At 35.0% G+C, this 22,518-nt stretch overlaps 1 protein-coding gene across 1 annotated transcript; it reads right to left on the reverse strand.

Annotated features, from left to right (window-relative positions):
• Window positions 1-10,287: 10,287 nt before the first annotated feature.
• LOC105336177 (dipeptidase 1) lies at window positions 10,288-21,332 on the reverse strand. Its single transcript, XM_011440397.4, has 11 exons — window positions 21,174-21,332; window positions 18,835-19,105; window positions 15,671-15,851; window positions 15,288-15,417; window positions 14,914-15,064; window positions 14,587-14,653; window positions 14,015-14,191; window positions 12,336-12,429; window positions 12,003-12,078; window positions 10,813-10,948; window positions 10,288-10,438 (listed from the first exon to the last, which is right to left on the reverse strand). Exons 2-11 carry the CDS (start codon window positions 19,095-19,097, stop codon window positions 10,352-10,354), a joined length of 1,362 nt encoding a protein of 453 aa, XP_011438699.4. The 5' UTR covers window positions 19,098-19,105; window positions 21,174-21,332; the 3' UTR covers window positions 10,288-10,351.
• Window positions 21,333-22,518: the final 1,186 nt, after the last annotated feature.

Genomic DNA, 22,518 nt, shown 5'->3' on the forward strand with positions numbered 1-22,518 from the left:
AAAAAAAAAAATCCTTAATTTTACTTACTGTAAACGTATTACATTTGGCTGTGTATTCTATTTAGCGCTTTTGGCGGAATGCAGCCCTCCGCTAAATCAAGTATATCGCTAAATGTCATACATCTATGTATAAGAATAGTCACATTCAGGAATACGCTAATTCAAATCCACGCCAACTTGTTCGAAAACTAATTTCCGCCAAATATCGTACACGCCAAATACAATACATTTACAGTATTTTGTTAGCGACGAAACCAACGTAACAGCTACAAACGACCTTTGATCGGGTTTGAGTTAAAAAAGATTTTTTTTTTGCACAACGAAGTAAAGTACACAAAATTTAATTTGAAAAAAAAAACACCAAACAAAACAAACCAAATTATAGAAACGGACAAAATAAACCCCAAAAATCAAAAGGACCGAAAACTCACCAAAACCAAATGTTGGACCATTGTTAACACAGGCAGAATCCAGCAATCTATAACTTGATACCATCTGTTACTTTGATAAAAAATATAACATGGTCCTCGCAGTGTTAATCCATCCTATTCAAACAGAACTGTTTCCAGTTCGTTTCCTAAATTTGCATTCGTAAATATTACATGCATGTAAAACATTTCTATAGCAAAACGTATCGAGGAGAGGGTATACTTAAACAATGAAACGCTTTCTTTGGTGATTCATGCGGAATATGAAGGTATTGACATTGCAGGAAAAAACCCCACACAACCCGCGCGTAACTGGGTAATATATTGTTTTTCTGCAATGATCGCTACCTTTATAACCAGCATGAATCATCAAAGAAGGCATTGTAATGTTATTTATTTAATATTAGTTTTTACACAAGTTTGAAGCTTTGAATATACTACAAAAGCAAATGTGTAAATTGCAATGTCCAAACATTCAGAATTGACTTCTCCAAGCAATGTTGAACTCTAGTCTCGTTCAACCAAACGCTCGGCTGACACCGTACATATGTAAATCTCCGACAAGGATTAACGGAGACAGCCGAGCGTCGAGTTGAACGAGACTATATTGAACTCTGGCGTAGGAATACATACGACTACAAAAAATATTTAAATTGTTCGTACCATTTAAAATCTGACTATTTTCAAGGTATTTATAAATAAGTTTCCTTGAAAAACAATGCTTTAGCATGCATATATTACATCGAATTTATCAATGATTTTCAAGAACTAAGTCTTGTCAGCAGCAATGATTTGTGCTGAGGTCCAAACACTGTTTCACTTTCGGTTTCCCCGAGTAACTGCATAGGAGAGTTGATTAAAATCAACTCCCAAAAATCCATAAGTTGGTAACTTAATAGTAAGTTGTTTGAGAACGTTCATAAGCGCGGCCATAACTTCAACCACTTAATTTTTACAGTCTAATATCTGGTTTTCTAAGATTAATTCTCGTTCTATCCTTCTCTATATCCTCCATAATTTAAATGTTGATTGATATTAAATAAAGCGTGCTATTGTTCTAAATACACAACCGTTGTGTAGGTTACATCCCCTTACTTAGATACATGTCACTCTTTGCCGCTATTTTTGAATTATTATTTTTCATTTTTCGGCAATAAATAAAAATATTCAGACGTGTAAGGTGGTGCTTTTGTATTATTTATTTGTTATTCTATCGTTATTTCACAAACTAGTCTTAATTTAAAGCAGATATATATGGGAATTATCGATTTCAAATTTGAGGGCAATACACCTTCTTAACGACGAGCTGAGACAGAAATATCAGCACCGAGGGCGATACAGCCCTAGCTTCCGGTTGCTGTCTCACCTAGTCCAAAACACGTGTATCAGGGCTGATACACTACTACTTACTAGGTATAGGATATAGACATGTTCTTCACTCTCTAAACAAAATATATAAAGAGTGTAGTTTTAATTAAATGACCAATGGTCACATGAGCTCTTGAAACGTGTGAAGATTAAGCCCATGTGGTCAGAATTAATTGATTCAAATTATACAAATTACAAATTAACCCGGCCAAAACCATCCTCCGTAACTCCAACCATTGAAAATCCATATTATGTACATGTATGTCTTATTATATAAGGCAATGTTGTAAACCTTGTTTATGGTTTTTTGTATTCTTATTTACGTAGCCGGTTGGCATTTTAACGTTATTTTCGATTGTGTAAAGTATTTATATGTTTTCATATATATGTATATTGTCTCTCCATACGGGGCTACTTGACTTAAAAAAGAATAAAATTAAAAAAAATAAGAATTATATGTACATGTTTTCTTGTTGTCAACAATGAATGCCTTGAAATTTATTAAAACTTTAGGTATTTGTAAGTATTTTTGATAAATTTGTCAACTATATCTATGATCACACATTATTTTGTGGTAGTTCAGTGTGAACATCAGCTAAGCCAGCCCCCCCCCCCCCCCCCCCCCCACGTGCTGGGTTTTTTTTTTTTTTACCCTGCCGGTGTCGTATAATTTAAGGTCCGCCCTGTAAAATGGTCCGGCCGGACCTTTAATGTTAACATTTAGGGTCCGGCTTTCCCCTATAAGAAAAGGTCCTACCCGTAGTGACTTATTTAAAGTTCTCTTAAAGTAATTATTCTTTTTGCTCCTGTACATGTATCTTAAAGATGTCTTTGTTTATGTTATCCAATCGTACATTTGCGTATCGTACACATATGACCGTATTACTTATTAAATTTCTTTTGGAATATTAAATATCGATAGCGGGTTAGAAGTGTGTTTAAGAATCTGAAAAAAAGAAAACCAGGAGTATTTTGACAATAATTTGCACACACTATTAAGTCCCTTTGTTTTTAAATCTCTTCTGGTGTACATGTATTAATTAACAGAGGGTTTCACGACAGGTGAACACGGGTATAAGAAGCCCTGCAGGCATTCACACCTGTGCTAATCAGAATACAACCCTGAACTGTGAAAGAAAAAAATGTCTCCGCTGTAGTGTTCTATACAACTTAGATTGTCTTTCTAGCTCGTGTTTTGTTTAATTTTCAGTAGGTCAGGAACGTATGATTATATATTAATAATTTATACGTCTCTAGGTAGATTTAACATTTATTTAGTGTATGATAAATAATAAGAGGCTGCATATATGGATTACCTGAACAAAAGGGATATACGTTGACAATATAGTGAACATACGTAACTGTGGTAACTATAAGGGCGTGAAAAAACAAAAGAAAGTTAATTAGAAGACACATATACCTATTATCAAAAAGCGTGTTTTGATTGACTACAGGTACATGTAAAGTGTTTATTCATTCTTTCTTTATTCACTGTAGGCTTAACAGCCCATCCGTATTCATGTACATATAACATACAGGTATGCAAGTGGAACAGGAGAATAGACAATCTACTTAAATTATGGCAAGAATTCATTTCGTAATTTTAAACTATTATCTGTATACTTTACAATGTTATTCATAATTTAGAAATTTTCTGATCTTAAAAGTTGCACAAATTTGAACATAGAAGATTTCCTCCAAAAATATGGTTTGATATATTCTTTATGAAAAAGATCATACGAATGACACACCGATAGAAAATTAAATTAATCTTCCACACAACCAATATTAAAATATAATTATACATTTTCTTCGAATTCTGAGTGTTCTATTCAATCGACCAGTTTAAAAAGTAATAAAAGTCTGATAGTGTGGTATTAATCTCTCTCTCTCTATCTCCCTCCCTCCCCCCCCCTCTCTCTCTCTCTCTCTCTCTCTCTCTCTCTCTCTCTCTCTCTCTCTCTCTCTCTCTCTCTCTCTCTCTCTCTCTCTCTGACTTCCATGTTGGAAAGGGCCTAATTTCACAACACTAAAAGAGATCTGCCCCGATGAAAAAAATAGGATCTTTTAATTTAGGAGTAGAATTTGATATTATGACTCAAAGATAAGATCCGCTTGTTGAAATACTAGATGCAGACAATCAATATTCATATTGACTCTTGCTGTGCAGGCACGTAGCAGGGGGGGGGGGCAATTTTCTCGCAGCAACTAATTTTCTTAAATTTACAAATAAAAAATTGAATTACCATGGAGTTGCCACCCCCTCCCACTTTTTTGGGAATATGTATAAAAAAATTGGCATGAAAATCAGCCCCCCCCCCCAATCCCCCACGGACTAGGGATTTTAGATTTTTTGGATGAGTCTGCCCCCCCCCCCCACACTTTCAAAAACGATGCTACGTGCCTGCTTTGATTTACCCCGAGGATCTTTTAATTTACGAGTAGAACCCAATACTATGGCTCAAGAAAAGGTCCGCCCGCCATTGAAATACTGGATGCAGATAATCAATATGCTTATTGATTCTTACTTTGATTTACCCCGAGGATCTTTTAATTCAGGAGTAGGATCTAATATTAAGGCTCAATAAAAGTTCCACATGTTGAGAAAAACTTGTTAACACCTGTAGTTAAACAATGAATTAAGTACAAGTAGTTATTACATATTGAACAAGTTTTGATGTTAATTCATCTTAATTACATTAATTTTTATTTAGGGGGTAGGAAACAATATCATTGTTCAGAAAAGGTCTACCCCATTGAAATGCTGTATGTAAATATAATTCACAGTAGTTTTACCCGATGACCTTTTATGTTAGAGGCAGGACCCAATATTATAGTTCAAGAAAAGGTCCGCCTCGTTGAAAGAACTGGTCATACATGGATGAAGTTTAATATTCATTTGATTCTTGTTGTGATATTATTCACTTGATCTTCTCAATGTTGGAATGGACATGAAATTAACTTCAGGGAAGTTTTTTTTTATTTATTCAGAGTAGTTACGCATTATATATAACAGTATTTAAATAAATGATGTTCATCGTAAGATATTTCAATTAAAGGAATGAGACCCGGTACATGTATAAATAAATGCATTGTGTCCCTAAAAGGATCGTAAAATTAATGTAATGATTAGTAAGAGAAGTTACTGTAGTAAAACATATTTATAATTAAGTTTTATCCAACGACTTTTTAAAAAATGTGACAATGTGAAATCCATTGCAAACGATTGTCCGTCTCGTTGAAATAATCGTAAAATATTAAGCTATATTTGGGCCATTTGTCTGACGGTATTGATTTTCATCTAATAGCCTTTTTATTCTTTAAATTGGGGGAAGGGCCAAGAAATGCATTTCATAATGTTGATATCAATTTTTAAACTGAATCACCTTAAATTCTTTTAAGATACAAAATGCTAAGACAGCCGAAGGAATGTAGCTCTTTGCTAATTTTACATGTGTTTAATTGCTTATGAACAGATCAATTCCTTTGGATACTCCCCTTCTTTGATATTAACAAAGGCAAAAGTCTGATCCTAAAATATAATAATAGAAAAAAAGGATCGAAGAATTGAACAATTTATGATAATTAGCATAACTTACACATGTGCCCTAGTGCAAATAAAAAATAGCAATAATACGTACCACTTGCAGGTATCGGTATTTAACTTAATTGTAAAAAAATATTTGATTTTGTAACGGGTCACGTTTTTAAGCGTGTATCATATTGGAAAGATGTGCTAAAAGAGGACGTATAAAATGTCCATTGTTTACATGATCATTTCAAACAGTCAAACACCTGAAGGTGTAAACCCTTCACACCTGCAGGGTGGTGTGTGTGTGCATATAACACCTGACCGAAGCCATTGTTTAATTAGTGACACCAATCAGTTTCATTTCCTGTTTATATAAGATGGACTGGCAAAATTAATGTGGAAATAAAAAAAAACCCAGGTTTAAACTGTTTTTTTAATGTGAGTTTTAACTTCATGTAAAATGATGTATTTTCTTTTACACTTCGTGATGGATGTTTACGAACTCACCTCGGGTAAGTACTCCTTTTGAATAATTACAAAACAATACCACTTAGTTTATAACAAAATACTCGAAATCGAAAAAAAAATACAAATGAAAAAATATATACCCCGGACCTTTTATGTTAGGCGGACCTTTTCTTATACGGGCCGGACCCTTTTAGAGCAAAGGCGGACCTTAAATGTTAACATTTATGGTCCGCCCCGGACCATTTTACAGGGCGGACCTTAAATTATACGACACCGGGCTCCCCCAGGGTCGGAAAACTATAGTTTGGAATTCTGTTGATGTATTGACCGGCTATTAGTCAGCTGCAAACCCTGCAGGTGTCACTACAGTATTAAAGTTTACTATATATTCTTACCAAAATTGCACAACTTTACATACAGATTAAAAATTCAAAACGAACTTCTGGAAAAAAATCCTCTTGACATCTTTTTAAACAACGCTTCATTTACAATTTTCTAGCAAATTACACACGTGCATCCACCAAGGCGTGATACTTTATTTACCTCGAAGTTACACATGTGCTTGAAAATCAAGCCCCGGCCTTTTCACCCCCCTCTGGAAACAACACGCATCAAAAATTCAAATGACCTCGCATTATTACAAAACTGGGATAGTTAGACCTCTTACACATTGTTTTTCATCCTCAGTGATTAGATATGGAAGAACCTGCAGGGCTTCCCCAGAACCTGCCTGCCCCCCTGCCTGCCCCCCTGCCTGCCCCCCCCCCCCAGGTTTTTTGGATATTGTTTACGTTTTTTTAGTAGCCCCAAGAAGCCAATTTAGTTTAGAGATAGAGCATTTGTTTTGTTCTTTGTTTTTCTTTTTTTTAATCATTGTGTTTTTCATTTAAATGTATTTTTTTAGTAAATTATAAGCAATAAAATAATAAGTTCTAGTACTGAAAGTTTAAGTTTTATGTTGCTACATATGTATGTAGATTCATATGCTGTTACATGTACATATAAATGGCACGTGACAATGCACGTATCTATCAAATCGGTATAAATTGTTTATATATTTACATTATTCTCATAATGAATTATTTATAAAAAATAAAGAGTAACTAATTATCGTTGATAGTACATTAAATAAAAGAGATCAAGTTCTCTGTCTGATAACATGATAATGTTGTGCTGTCCGTGATATTTGTTAGGTTGCTGAAGGTTTCGAAAAACTAGATAGAACTGGATCGTATATAGCGCTGTGAACTACAATCGGTTAGAGGTGAAAACACCCATTGAATGTAAATATATTGTATTCTTTGATGTTGGTGAAATAATTTTGAAATATTAAAATCATATTAACACATGAATATAAACATCAAACAATTATGAATGTTTCTACCTCCAGACAAAAAAAATATGGTTCGAAACAAGCGTATTTTGTAACTTAGTCACTTTCGGTCAAGATCAAAATCATACAATGGCGGCAAGTTACAGGCCCAGTTGTTGGTGTAGTAAAGGGGTATTATTTTAGTATATCACTTCAAGATCTCTTAAATACATTAGCAATACAAATATTTTAATGGTTCACGTGTTTTCCTGGGCTGTATTTTATTATGATTATTATGAATTAACCAAAATTTAACCAACTCTGCAGCGCCATTTACATCCGTCCATTACACCTGACGACTTCTCAAACATTATATAACCATTTTCATTTTTGTAAACAACAGTTTTTACTCAATTTTTAATTAAAATTTAGTTATAAAAGTATACATTCAAGCAAAACGTTTGTACTAAAAATGATTTGACTTATAACTGTAAATATAATACATATGTATATGAAATACTTAATATAGAAAATATTCAAAATATACTCGAAATTTTGACATCTCATTAAGTATAAGAAATATGAAAAGAAAAATGAAGTGGATATTGATAGAAAATATTATGGGACATAAGTATAAAGATGAAAACAGAAGAAAAAAATACCCAAATGAAAAAAAAAACTTAAATCCCCAAACAATTACAACATACTTAAGTGGGAATTGAAGATATTTGATACATGTATCATGGCAATTACATGTACATCTGGCTTTGGGGCCACCAACGCTGAGATGTTTACATGTTGGTGGCCCCGAAGCCAGATGTTGATTGTAACATATGAAGTACTAGTATATAACCTTGATTATTGAGATCAATTCATACAATAAATTCACTCTCTGAATACATAATATATACAAACACACTCATGAATGTATCATGTTGTAAAACAAAATTGTTAATTTATCGGGTGACAGTAAATACAAAATTTACAACATGACATTGTCAAAAATATCATTTTTCAAAGTTTAAGACAAACATGATGATTAATTTTTTGACCATCCAGTCTCCTTAACTTACGGATAAAAGATAAAATTGGAGTTTAAAATGCTAGTGTTGAAATGTTATTGACCAAAAATGCTCTGTTGCCTAAACTGCATGCTCAAAGTAATAAACATGCATTAAAAATTAACTTATGCAAAATAACAATACTTTGTATATGCCAATAAACGGTACATTTATTAATGAATACTCAAAATTCATCAACAGTTTGCATATCTTTGGTACATAGCGTATATTTAGTTTATAATAGGGATGTCAACGAGTACCCGGTTAACCGGGTACTCGATCGGGTACTCGATCGAACGTCCGAGTATCGAATACTAAAATCGGTACTCGGTTACTCGGATGTATATTTTTTAATATTTCTAAGTTTATTTAATAATGCATAAAAAATCCCTATTCATGTATTCTGTGCGGTAAATCCTTTGTCGACGTGTTTCAACATTCTTCTTGTGTCTGCCCAGCTACTGTGGTAATACGTGAAAATTGGTGGAACATAATAACAAACTGTTTTAACATAGAATTATGCGCGGAATTATGTGGTCTTTCTGAAAACGACCTATTTCATGTACTTCTCGGGCGTCGTACAAATCATGAATCGGACAATAAATCATTCCACATTCTGAACTTCAATCTTGTTCGGGCGACAGCGGCAGCATACTTCCGATCCATAACAGTTGCCACTTCCGCTACTACCTGATCCACTTCAAGGCTATTACCCCTATGGGACACTGTAAATAACTTTTTCTCTTGTTTTCATTTTCATGTATGTGTACATGTAATGTGTGTGTGTGTGTGGGTGTGTGTGAGCGTGTGTGTGTGTGCATATATAAATTGTATATAATCATATGCTAGTTGTATGTTGTCATATCTCTTAACAGAGGAAATAAAGTATGATTGATACGCCTCTAAATATGCTAAATGACCGTTATCGCCTGTGGCAGTGTTTATATGGTAATTATCGTGACCAAGCACCTGTTACCTAGCTTTTTTCACCTTTGGCTGTCTTCTACCCTTATTTTTGGCTTACTTTAATGATTTGTTTTCACTGAACATCGTTTATATAGTCTATTATATAAATTAGATAGCACACAGTAGAGAAATTGAACAGACCTAAAATGCCGCCACCGACTTCAAAGGTCTGGAAATATTTTTAAAGAACAGAAGATTCAAAAAACGTAAAATGTCAGCTGTGCGAAGTAAACTTTTCCTATACGGGGTGGGGGGGGGGGGGGCGACAAACATGTTAAATCACATTAAACATAAGGAGGAATTTGACAGGCCAGAAACTCCAGAAAAACAACTGACTTGATCGAATTTCGTCAATTCTCCAAGAAAATTCGTAAATTCTCGGGAAAAGAGACAGATGATATTACACGGGCGATTGTTGATATGGTTGTGTTTGATTACATGCCGTTACAAATGGTCGAAGGCAAAGGCTTTAAAAAATTACAAAAAGACCAAGGTTTTACAGTTATCAATGTACTTGTTCATATTTATTTACACTTTTAACGAGTACCCGGGTACTCGATCGGAAAAACGTCCGAGTAACCGAGTACTAAAAATCGACCGATTTGACATCCCTAGTTTATAATTATAAAATAACCAATTCTAAAGATTGGGAAAAGGAAATATATAGCATTACGTATATATCACTTCTTATAAATTGGGTGTGCGTAAAAATGCTAACAAAGCTAAGATATTACAAGAGTTCACATATAGGATACGTTAGAACATCAACAAAACAACAATAGAAAGACGCATGCAGAAGCCAATATTGATAATGTGTGCTTGCAATATAACAGAAAAAACATAAACACTTACATGCTCACACTATAGGTACAATAATGTAACTCTAACATGAAATATATGTAAATGTACAAAAGTGATCAATCATACACACCGCACCACGGTGCGTTCAGCCGTCAGATATATCATATTTCTTTAATCAAGCATTACATGTATCAAAATTGCATTAACAATTATGTTTAAGAATCTATATAGTATCCAAAAAAAAAATCAGTTACCAAACCTTTTGATGATTAAAGCTTTCAATATTAAAGGTTTTAATAAAAAAAAGACTAGCGAACAATTATACATAAGTGTACTCTTTTGCTTAAGAACAAACATTAAAAAGAATCAGATGGTGTGTTCAATGGTTTATGCGCACGGTATTGTTACTTTGTCTCTAGTATCCAGTCGTACAGTTTTCATTTCTCAAACTTCTGTCCATGATATCTTCTATGGGATTGAGGTTAGACAAGCTGTTCTTTACCTAATTAAGTGAAAGATGTTTTAAAATATCAGGAAATGAAACTCTGGCTTTCCTATATTTTCTCTATATCATCTCGGTCTCTCTCCCTTACCTTTTCCCCTATTCTCTTTCTTCCATGGTTTTCTTATTTATATTTATCTCACTTTTATTTTTTTCTGTCTGTCTGTCTGTCTGTCTCTGTCTGTCTGTCTCTGTCTGTCTGTCTGTCTCTGTCTGTCTGTCTCTGTCTGTCTGTCTGTCTCTCTCTCTGTCTGTCTGTCTGTCTGTCTGTCTGTCTGTCTCTCTCTCTCTCTCTCTCTCTCTCTCTATCTCTCTCTCTCTCTCTCTCTCTCTCTCTCTCTCTCTCTCTCTCTCTCTCTCTCTCTCAGACTTACGGCCTCAACATCCCTGAATACCCGCAGTAAATTCCCGCCAGCCAATTTTATGAGATCGGCATCTGTCCATCCACGTCTTATCAGCTCTTCAAACAAATACGGGTATGTCGAAACGTCTTCAAGACCTTCGACCAGCCTAATCAAAACGGAAGAGAAATAGCATCAATATAAAAATCAAAGTACTGAAGTACTGTCGGGAGTTGATTTTATTGATTACTTTCAATTTTGAAATCAACGATATGTTATTTTGCCTGGCTAGTAGTTTCTAATCTGTATTTGAATGACGCACATTTTTATAATATGAATTCTCGAACTTTTCCGAGAAGAATTTCGAGAAAACCCCATATAATCATGTTGTGTAATATTTAAAGATAGAATCAATTCCATCAAACTGTGTATCAGTAATCGAAATGTGTCTAAAAATTGTACACGTCTGCATCCAAGCAATATTGAAATCTAGTCTCGTTCAACCAGACGCTCGGTTGTCTCCGTTAATCTCCGACTACCAAGATAGACCCTGCTTGTCGGAGATTTACGGAGACAGCCGAGCGTCTGGTTGAACGAGACTATTGAACTCTGGCGTAGGAATACATACAACTAAAAAAAACTATTGAATTGTTCGTACTATATAAAATCTGACTATTTTCAAGGTATTTATAAATACATTTCTTTTGACAAACAATGGTACAGCATACAGAACACCGAATTTATCTATCATTTTCAAGATCTACGTCTTGTCAGCGGTGTTGATTTGTGCTTAGGTCCAAACACTGTTTCAGTTTCGGTTTGCAAGAGTAACTGCATATTAGGAGAATTGATTAAAATCAACTCCCAAAAATGAATATTGAATTTCAGTGAAATATTTATCAAGAAGTAAACTAGTTTTTGGTACTAATAAGTTGATGGACATAAAAAATATACAACTTGATCAGTTGGAAGTTGGAACAAGTAGATATAACAGTATTTGTTTTCGTGATATCGTGTTATCAAAACAAAGCGAGTATCTTTTATACTAAAGGCACTCGAAGGTTTTCTTACTACATATTTACAGATTTTAATAATATTCCATCCGAGTGAAATTAATATTCACGAAGAGATTTGCAACAAGGAAGCCGCAGAAAAAAGCATTACATACATACAGAGAGATTTAATAGTAAAGAGACGATGGTACACTGAACAGAGCGACTTACTCTGGGACCCCGTCATAGTCCGCGCCAATCCCCACGTAATCCACGCCGACCAAGTTCTTCACATGGTCTATGTGATCTGAAGCAGAGAGATAGGAGGCCAAGTTTAGTGTAAGCATATTCTTTATGTAATGTCAAAAGAATTCAAATGCATAAATGAATATTGAATACAAAGAACAACATATCAATTATTGAAAATAAACCAATCAATCGATTCATCATTGACAATCAGAAACCAAATCTAATAAATTCCCGTTAAAAAAACCCCTTCTCCCAGTATAAATTCTCAAGTATTTGTGACTCCGCCACAAACAGGTATAATAAAACTAAGCTTACCGGCTACAGTCGATATGTTACCACTTGTGTTGGTAGGTGCACAGTCAATGTATGGTTTGTAAAAGTTGATCATAACTAAGCCGTTGTTTTGTTTCTGTAAATACATCGTAAGAATTATACAAGTAATTAATTAACTTTTGGTTAAATGGTTTTTTAATGACCTGCTCTAAAACTTATACCTTTTAGATGACATAATGGTCCTAAAGTGTCAATTTTTTTATATCATCCAATCTAAAAAAACCCCGTTAATTAACGCTTACTAGCAACATTATGCCTTACAGTTTTAAAATATCACTGGTAGCGTGAGGTTTTACTCTTATAAATCACTTGTAACATGACACCACACTGTTATTCTATAAAATTGACGCCTTACTGGTAATACTCAGTAAGTACTAAAATATCACACGTTACTCCTTACAACTACTGGTAACATGACGCATTACTGATTTACTGTTATTAATTATTGGTAATATGACGCCAAACTGTTAATAATCACATGTAAAAAGCTTTGCTGTTATTAATCACTGGTACTCATGACGCCTTCATGTTGATAAAAACTGGTAATATGACGCATTACTGTTAATAATCATTGGTAACACGATGCATGACTGTCAAAAATAACTTATAACATGATGCCTTCTGTTATCAATTAATGATAATATGAGGCCTTACTGTCAGTTATCACAGATAAAATGACCCAGTACTGTTATAAATCACAAATAAAATAATGCCTAACTCAAATAACCTGAAATAACATGACGCCTTACAGCTAGTAATCACAGATAAAATTACGCTTTTTTGCTTATAATCACAAAAAACATGACGCCTTACTGCTTATAATCACAGATAACATGATGCTTTATTGCTCATAATCACGAATAGCATGACGCCTTACTGCTTATAATCACAAATAACATGACGCCTTACTGCTTATAATCACAAATAGCATGACGCCTTACTGCTTATAATCACAAATAGCATGACACCTTACTGCTTATAATCACAGATAACATGATGCCTTACTGCTTATAATCACAGATAACATGATGCTTTATTGCTTATAATCACAAATAGCATAGCGCCTTACTGTTTATAATCACAAATAGCATGACGCCTTACTGTTTATTATCACAAAAAGCATAGCACCTTACTGCTTATTATCACAAATAGCATGACGCCTTACTGCTTATTATCACAAATAGCATGACGCCTTACTGCTTATAATCACAAATAGCATGACGTCTTATTGCTTTTAATCACGAATACATGTAGCATGACGCCTTACTGCTTATAATCGCAGATAGCATGCAGCTTTATTGCTTATAATCACGAATAGCATGATACTTAACTGCTTATAATCACAAATAGCATGAAGTCTTATTGCTGATAATCACAAATAGCATGACGCCTAACTGATAATAATCACATGTAACATGACGCCTTACTGTTAGTAATCACAAAATTAATAACATGACGCTTTATTTTTAATAATCACATATAGCAATGCATGACGCTTTACTTTTGATATTCACAAAAAACATGACGCTCTAACTTTGATAATCACAAATAACATGACGCTTTATTTTTAATAATCATAAAAAACATGACGCTTTATCTTTGATAATCACAACAAACATGACGCTTTACTTTTGATAATCATATATAACATAACGCCTTACTGTTAGCTGCAGGACTTCGTCTTTGACGTTCCTTGCGTGGTTACACAGGGCGTAAGCCGACGAATGACTGAAGATGACCGGCGCCTGAGTCACTCCTAAGGCGTCTTTTTGCGTCTGCACTGACGTGTGTGATAGATCAACAATCATCCCAAGACGGTTCATTTCTTTTACAACTTTCTATTTAAAGATGAAAGAAATAACATCGCATTTTAGTCTACAGTCTACGATTCTTTTTTTAAAGCAAATATCGACTGGACAGACAAACCAGTCACTATATAGGTAATAACCTTCGAATGATAGACAATCGCAACAACAAAAAAGCAAGATGCATTTAAACCGAATTTTATTGAATATTTTATGAATACGATGTACTAGTATCTAAAAAAAATATTGAAAAGTAAACATTTTTGGCAGCAATCGATAAAGTTTTGCGTCTGTGATAAACCTTCGCGACATAAAATAGTTCCATCGTTTTAGTTAAACGGTCGTGTATTTTAAGGATAAGGTACCAACAGAAATAAAATCAATGTCGGTCAGTAAGTTATATAAATTTTCAACCAGCCATTGCCTACCTTTCCAAACTCTGTCAGCCCTTTATTGGATGGTGGGGTCCTAGTATCCGCCTTAACACTGTCGGCCCTGATAGAAAATAGAACAATGCATGCATTGATTAGACGAAATCTGACCAGAGTGTTCACATATTAAGCAAAAAGGTCATGATAGAAGTACGTTATTTTTAATAAAGATTAATGTCCGAATAAAAACATTTCGTTATATTCATTTCTTTTTAATTGCTTCGTTTTTGTCTGATTGCATGGTGCAAACTAAAGCCATTGCAAATGTATTTTTAAAATGAACTATAAAAACTGATTCAAATTCACAAACTCTCATTAACCTACCATTCTACGTCACAGCTGTGGGTCAATGTCATATATCTGACCCCCATCCTATAGTACATGCGCAGTGCTCCCAAACTGCTTCCGATCATGTGACCACCTTCTAGACCAATCAAACTGGCAATTTTTCCATCATTAAAGGCGTCTGTAATACCTACATGTAAAGAAAATTATGTTTCAGATGAACATTGTTTTTGTATCTAAATACTTGTGTGTCATAGATTTGACCCAAATTTGTTTATTTGAAATCATTTTTATTGTTTGAATATCAATATAAAAGTCAACAAACGCATAGTTCAAAAGTTTTGAAACGTACGTATGTACCTATTATCTAATTTTGTTTTAAAAAATCAAGTATTAAGTTAATTAATATTTACCTTGCGCGGTTGTTGCCAATTTGAAGTCATCGTACTTGTCAACGAATTTGTGTATGACGTCAGTCTGGTCAAGGCCCAATCGGACGGCGTCTTTCTCGACGGAAGCACAGCTTACAAAAACCGCCCAAAACTGAAACAAGACATCCAAGCATTCACAGAGGCACCTTATCTGCTTTATACAAAGCGATGTATTATATTTATATATACGTCATAGAGTACAGAGCGGATAAGGTGCCCTTGTAGGCTAAATATGAAATTAACGTGCATTATTATACTCTGTTGCACGAAAATTGCGTTTACCCTTTCAAACACTATAGAGATTTTACATAATTTTACGAAGGAAAGTATATTCTAATATTTCTATTTCACAGAGTATTACTTACCTGCCCGCCAACCTTTCCAGTGCGGAGTCGGGGAATATCCGTCTGCGACGGAATTCTGGGAAAGCTCTTGTCATCCATCCATGTTTCGTTGTTCCACGTGTTTCGCATGTCCTGCCCGAGGTTTACCGAGTAGACCGAATTATTGGCGTACTGTCGAAACTGCCAGGGCAAATCGTTGTGACTAGTAAAAAAAAGTGGTAACAAAAAGCGTTGCATTTGAATTATTATGTATTGCATACTATATACTAGTATATAATACATAAAATAGAACATACATTGTTAGAAAAATGTAAGAAAATAACATACATCAATGTGTGTATATATATATAGTCAATATAGTCTAAAAATGGCCACGGCCATTAAGCCCTCTTCAAGAACTCGGGCGGGTAATTATGCGTTTCATATCGTAAATTTGGAGCGGTTTAGATCTAGCCTTTTTTTTCTCACATTTATTTAATGAAAATGTCATCTTATTGTCAGCATATATTTTAACAAACTTAATTTCATGCTGTAATCTTAAAATCAACTGCGTACTTCCATTTCGTAAAATGACAAATTTTTAGGCATTTTATGCATGGTTAATAATGAACAATATTAAGAATACAAAAGTGCAAAGAAGTAGTTTAAATGATGTAATACTTCAGTTTTCTACACTTCTTATCTTTCATTGAGATCTTACGGTACACGTCTCCGTTTCTTTTTAAATAGCTTTTATGTGGCACATTTTCTTTCGACCTTCCTAACAACACAACAACATTGTTTACACGACCGTACTTTTAAACTGAATTTCTTGCTTTTTTCAGCTCTTTTACTGATTTTTATAATCCATTTTTCTCGCGATATCGCTTAAGTCAGAAGCGGGGATGTTTCGGGGTTTCATCAGCAGTAAGCGATAGGACGAGCTAACACAATGTCAAACTCCCTTGAGCGGAGCCCTGTTGTGACAGGAATTTTTGGCTGAAGAAACATGGTGTTCCATTTTTCAATTCGGATGTTTGCATATTACGTGAAAATCTGGGACTGGTTGATCAAATGTCACTCTGTCTCAAGCTATCCCAAAGATGACGGTCTGTGACTCCAAATATACATTCTTGTTAATTCAGGGACATTTTATTACACATTATAACTTTTTTCTTGGGTAGCGGTCAATTTTGAACAATTGTAACACCACCCTAAAAGAATGAACTAAAAAACAACAACAACAACACCCCCCAAAATAAATAACCAAATTTATAGACAACAAAACAAAAGGAAACGTAAAAAACGTGCTCCCTCAGAGAGAGAGAGAGAGAGAGAGAGAGAGAGAGAGAGAGAGAGAGAGAGAGAGAGAGAGAGAGAGCCTATCGCACAATCCCAATAAATAGGCTCATATTCATAACTTTAAAATGTAGGGCGAGGAGTTTACACTATGGCTGTAAAGTAAAAGTATTACTTTGGCTATCGTGAAAGTTGTTTCAAAAGTCTTGATGAACTCGAGAATTGCCGGACATTTTTATCATATCTCTGGTGTTCAAAAGGGGGAGGGGGCAATTCGACCATCGCACTTTCGGGCGAAGATGCGAGAGTGCATAGTTGCGAAGGCGAATGTTCGAAGGCGAAGTGCGAAGATGCGATAGCAAAGCGCAAAGTTGCGAAGGGGGTCCGACCCCCGACCCCCCCCCCCCCGTAAAAATTAATATAATGATTTCAAACAGTAAAGGGGAGAGGAGGTCCAGACTCCATTCCCGGATAATTAATTTTTTTTTCATTAATTTCACATAGTAGAATTACAAAAATAATGCCTCGGAACCACCAACCCCACGGCAAATACAAATCTCCCTCCCCCCCCCCCCCCCAAGTGAAAAATATCAAGAATAAAATATGGACCTGCGCAGCCTGTTGAAAATAAATTCTCAAAAGTTCGTCTTCTGCCTTAGATGTCATTTTACACAGCTAAAGCTACGTGTATATATAAACTACAGAGAGCTCCTCAAACATAAAAAGGCGAAGGCGAAAGTGCGAAAGTGCGAAAGCGCGAAGGCGGGAGTACAAATTTGCGAAGGCGAGCCTTCACATCTTCGTGCTTCGCCGTTGCATCTTCGCACTTTCGCTTTCTCACTTTCGCGTTCGCAACTTCGCTCTCTCGCATCTACAATGTCTGCCCTATAAAGACGAAAGTGCGATGGTCGAGGTGGCCCAATCGGAACACCATGCATATGCATATCATTTATTGAGGACTTCAGCAAGAAAAAAATGACAAGTTCACAACATTCAAAAGTACAATGCACCTTTTAACTCATAAATATCCCTCCCCCCACACGACTCATCAAGAATGACATTTTATAGAAGTGCGACGAATCAAGCGACGATCTTGACAACTTACCACGATGACCACAAGATAGTTTTAAACATGTATGAAACTGATATTCAGAAATAATTTTCATTACGATTTGACCCCTCCCCTCCCCAATAAAAAAAATAACAATGCTGAATTGGCTTCTTTCATTCATGATCAATGGAAATAATATCGTTGAGATTTTTGAAATCATGTAAAGATTTTCAGTATCATTCATTTGTCTACATGTTGATCGTCGTCGTATACTAAATATTTGCTCTAATCATGAATAATGTCGTAAAGAATGCAAGATAAAACCGAACAGTATATAGTGATTGTTATCCTGACAAGATCGCAGTACAATCGTAACATGTTACCGCAAGACATAGTCATAATACTATAATATCTTAATCGACAAACATGGTTTTTGACTTGTCGGGTCGTAAGGTTAGGACAATTTGACAAAAGCACATTTCATCAACCTATACTTGCATCTAAGGAACTATGTTTTAACTAAATCTTTATAATCGACAAAATTATCGGGTCGTTAGGTTGGGACAATTTGACAAGAGCTCATTTCATCATCTACTGTGGAATCATTAAATTTCGTGGGGGCCAATATTCGTGGATTGCATAAATTTTACAGGTTCGTGGGGACGTAATTTCGTGTATTCTCTTAAACCTACAAAAGAAATATGACTTTATTACCCTATAATTTATTAATTCATGGAGGATGTTAATTCTAGAATGAGAGGTACCCACGAATTCCACGAAAATTGAGCCACCACGAAATCTAACGATTCCACAGTATACTGCCATCTAAGGGATTGTTTTTAACTTAAAAGCTCACCCATCAATTAATGGATTTGCAGTCAGTAACTGTTTCGCCCTCTGAAGTTCAGAAGACTGTGGTGCTCCTCCGCCACCCCCTCCGCTGTTGGTGTCTCGTTTTGAGAGAGGGATTCCGATGGCCAGGCCCAGAATGATGGCTACGAATGTCACGACCAGGAAACCGATCCCGACCCTGTCGCTGAAGGATCGCTGTTTCCGGAAAGTCGTGGGTTTGTCCGTGGTCAGGCTTGTTAAAGAGTTTGTGTTGAATTGGGCGGACATACTGATTCCTGAAGAAAACCATATTTTTATGAATAAATTTGCTGATACTACATAAGGGGGATATTTGGATGTCTTTGATTATGGTTTGACACGTTACGCTTCCAGTGTATAACAGAGATAACCTTCTCATTTTTTTCCTCAAAGAATTAACTCCCAAAAATCTCAGACACTCGTGTCCTTGAGAATTACACTTTAAATCTGTCCTAAATAACAACTTCACATGCAAATAGCGTGGATTTTATTTTTCCTTTTATGGATGGAAATTTGATCGTAATTTCCTTCATTTCGTCTATGCAAACATTTATATCATTATATAGCAAGCATTAAGTTTCATTACCCCATCTTTCCGTATCAAAAAATTTACAAGTTATGCCGTTATGCGCTCAAGCGTTTAGTCTTTATGATTGAATAATTATGGATAGTTATTTATCCTATACATGAAGCTCTAAATTGCCTTATCCAGGGTTCTCGCCACATCCATATAATCACCATTTAATAGAGCATGCCCCCCTTCTCTCTCTCTCTCTCTCTCTCTCTCTCTCTCTCTCTCTCTCTCTCTCTCTCTCTCTCTCTCTCTCTCTCTCTCTTGTACCTTGCTATTGTACGTCCATGATCCACATTTTACATGTGTTAATAAAATCAGGGTGATAAAATCACTTACGGCATTAGAAGCTTGTATTTCATTCCATGGATAATTGACATGCTTAGAATACTTAGTAAATATGAAATTTTCCAAAACATATTTTTTTTTACCATCAACTCTGTCATTTCGGAATTTACAAAATAACAATCATTAAACGGACTGTGGCTGTTTCTATGCACTTTGTCGTTATTTGTGAGGGAATGTATTTATAAAAAAATGTGATTTCCAGAGACCAAATCTCAAGATTATTTCAAGACCACGTATTAACGGTGAATTATAACTAATAGTGCAATTAACAGCATGCTCCAAATATTGAACGCAATTCAATTAAACATGCCAAGCTTGTTTTGTACACAAACTTTTTTAAAAGGAATTACAGGTCTTTAAAATTCATTACAGTTGATACAATGAAGCGTGTCCGATGCCCCGCGTCTTGTGTTTACAAAGACATACTGAAATATTGAGTAGATAGCCTTGTAGGCGAAGAACGTCACGTTTGTAATACGTGGTTTTATTTTATTTTTTCTTCTCGTTTATTAACGAGTGTTAAGGGTCTCTCGTTTTTTTTTACAAGGGTCTCAACACTGAATGTTGAGATGGGAGAAACACAAATCTATGGATGATAAAATACGAGAGTATTTGAAAAGAACTTTTTCAAAAAAGCTTAGGATGTTTAAATGAAACACCTCTCCCCATAAAGAAAAAAACCCAGTAAAAAAGTTTTATTTTTAGCTTGATGAAGTGGATAAGCCGTAGTCTAGGATAAAAGTTTCATGGCCTCGCATATTTTGACCTTTAATAAGATGAACATTCAGAGTCATTCACTAGATCGTGTCATGAAATTAATGGGTCATTGACCAGGCATAGGGGCGGATCTAGACTTTCCCAACCTATACTTCCAATGATAAAAATTGTCATATAGATCAACCCCCCAGCCCCCCCCCCCCCCCCCCCCCCGGCTATTCGTCTTCCATTTCTGCTCCTCTAAATCCGTCAATTTGAAATAAATGTTAATGAAAATATAAAATATTTATTTCAGTAGATATTCAGTCAAAGTAACAATTTACATGTATATAACAGGTATATATATGCATGCATGTTGCAAAGGTGATTCAACACATTTTCAATGGGATTTGATTTATAAGGCGACATAGGACATCGTTTTATTTGTTCACAGTGAGAGGTACTTTACACTTTTATAAGAGGGAATACAAGCACATATATTTGAATGTTGGTGTCAGTATTAAATGGAAAGCTGTAGCATTATTTCATATTCCAAAAACAAGGCTAATCCCGTTATACCATAATTGTAGAAACAGTAAAGTGTGGCAATGAAAGCGTTGAATGAATAACAGTTACTATTAACAGCAGTTTGTGTTGAAAAATTAAACTGTATGCAGAATACACAATGCTATAAATAAGACATAACGTACCTCTCAGCTGTGATGCGTTGAGATGTGGTAATAACTTAGAACTTAATAAAATGCTCCCTGCGTAAAATGTGAATCGGCATATATTAAATGGCTCTGTTAACCGCGCTCTGGTATGTAAAAGCTGTAAAAATCCCCGGCCGGTTTAGATTTATAAATAAACTAGAGTTTATACATGCATCCTTTAGCAATCATTGCGAACAAAAGAAATTTAAATGCTTCGATCGACTGCCTTCCAGATTTTTTGGCGTGTATACATGTATATATGAATTATCTGCCAATGAATCTGATGGAATAAAGTCCACAGAATATTTTGGTCCGTTACTTATTGGGGTCATCTTTTCGCTCTATGCTCTAATTAAAATTTCGACTTCAGGGACATCATATATTTATAACTTGACCATTATTATTTCTATTTTTAGCACGCACAAAACAAACATAACAATTTAGATATACATGTACACAAGTGCACACGAGGACAGGTACCTCGCTCCTTTTCTTTTGAATTAGACCCCAGAATAGTTATAAATATGTTTCTCTTATAATAAAAAACCGCAAACATTAAAAGAAGAAACGAAGGAGTCAACTGCTTAAAATTCGTGCGAAGGGGGAAGGGGTTCTGTCAACATGCCTGCATTCATACATGATATACCAAGAAAAAAATGATGAAAGCGTCAAAAGAATGGTCGAAAACAATTAGCTTTTCTGAACCAAAAAATAAAAAAAAGTTGAAATAATAAAAATCGAGTTTTTGCATTGTATTCAATGAGCAATCCATTCTCGTATTTGATCTCGTTTAATCATAAGATAAAATTTTTGTAAAATTGAGAGTTGCTGTACTTGAAGGCTTATGAGTGTTGCTAAAATTCATGAAATGATTTTTAATGATTATCATTAGTTAGAGGGGTGTCTCTTGTTGAAATTGATATGCAATATGTGGGCACCATGTTAGGTACATGAGAATCAGAAGTAAAATGCGAAACCTGCTATGGCTGTTGTGTTGACTTTACACAGTGAAATTGCAAGTTACAGACGGGAGGTAAAAATAACACGAAAAGTAGGTGGATGGGACATTGTAAACTATACACCGGTAAGTTTCTGACATGTGATTGTGCAACATGCACGCGGTACGGAAGGTCAACCCTCTGCAGGGAACTAGCTGGGGGAGGTCTAAAAAGCTGAAAAATCATGAAAAATTAGCAAAATATGAAAGGGTCAAGATCTCATAAAAACCAGTATGTAGAGAATTTTACAGGTTTTTACTAGTAATTTTTTTTCAGAAATTGGTGATTGGCCTTATAAAGAATGAATTAAAGGTATTTGTGCTGAATGGGAACTGAAAAAATTC

This window comes from Magallana gigas, chromosome 10 (genome assembly GCF_963853765.1).
Source record: "Magallana gigas chromosome 10, xbMagGiga1.1, whole genome shotgun sequence".
NCBI lineage: Eukaryota > Metazoa > Mollusca > Bivalvia > Ostreida > Ostreidae > Magallana > Magallana gigas.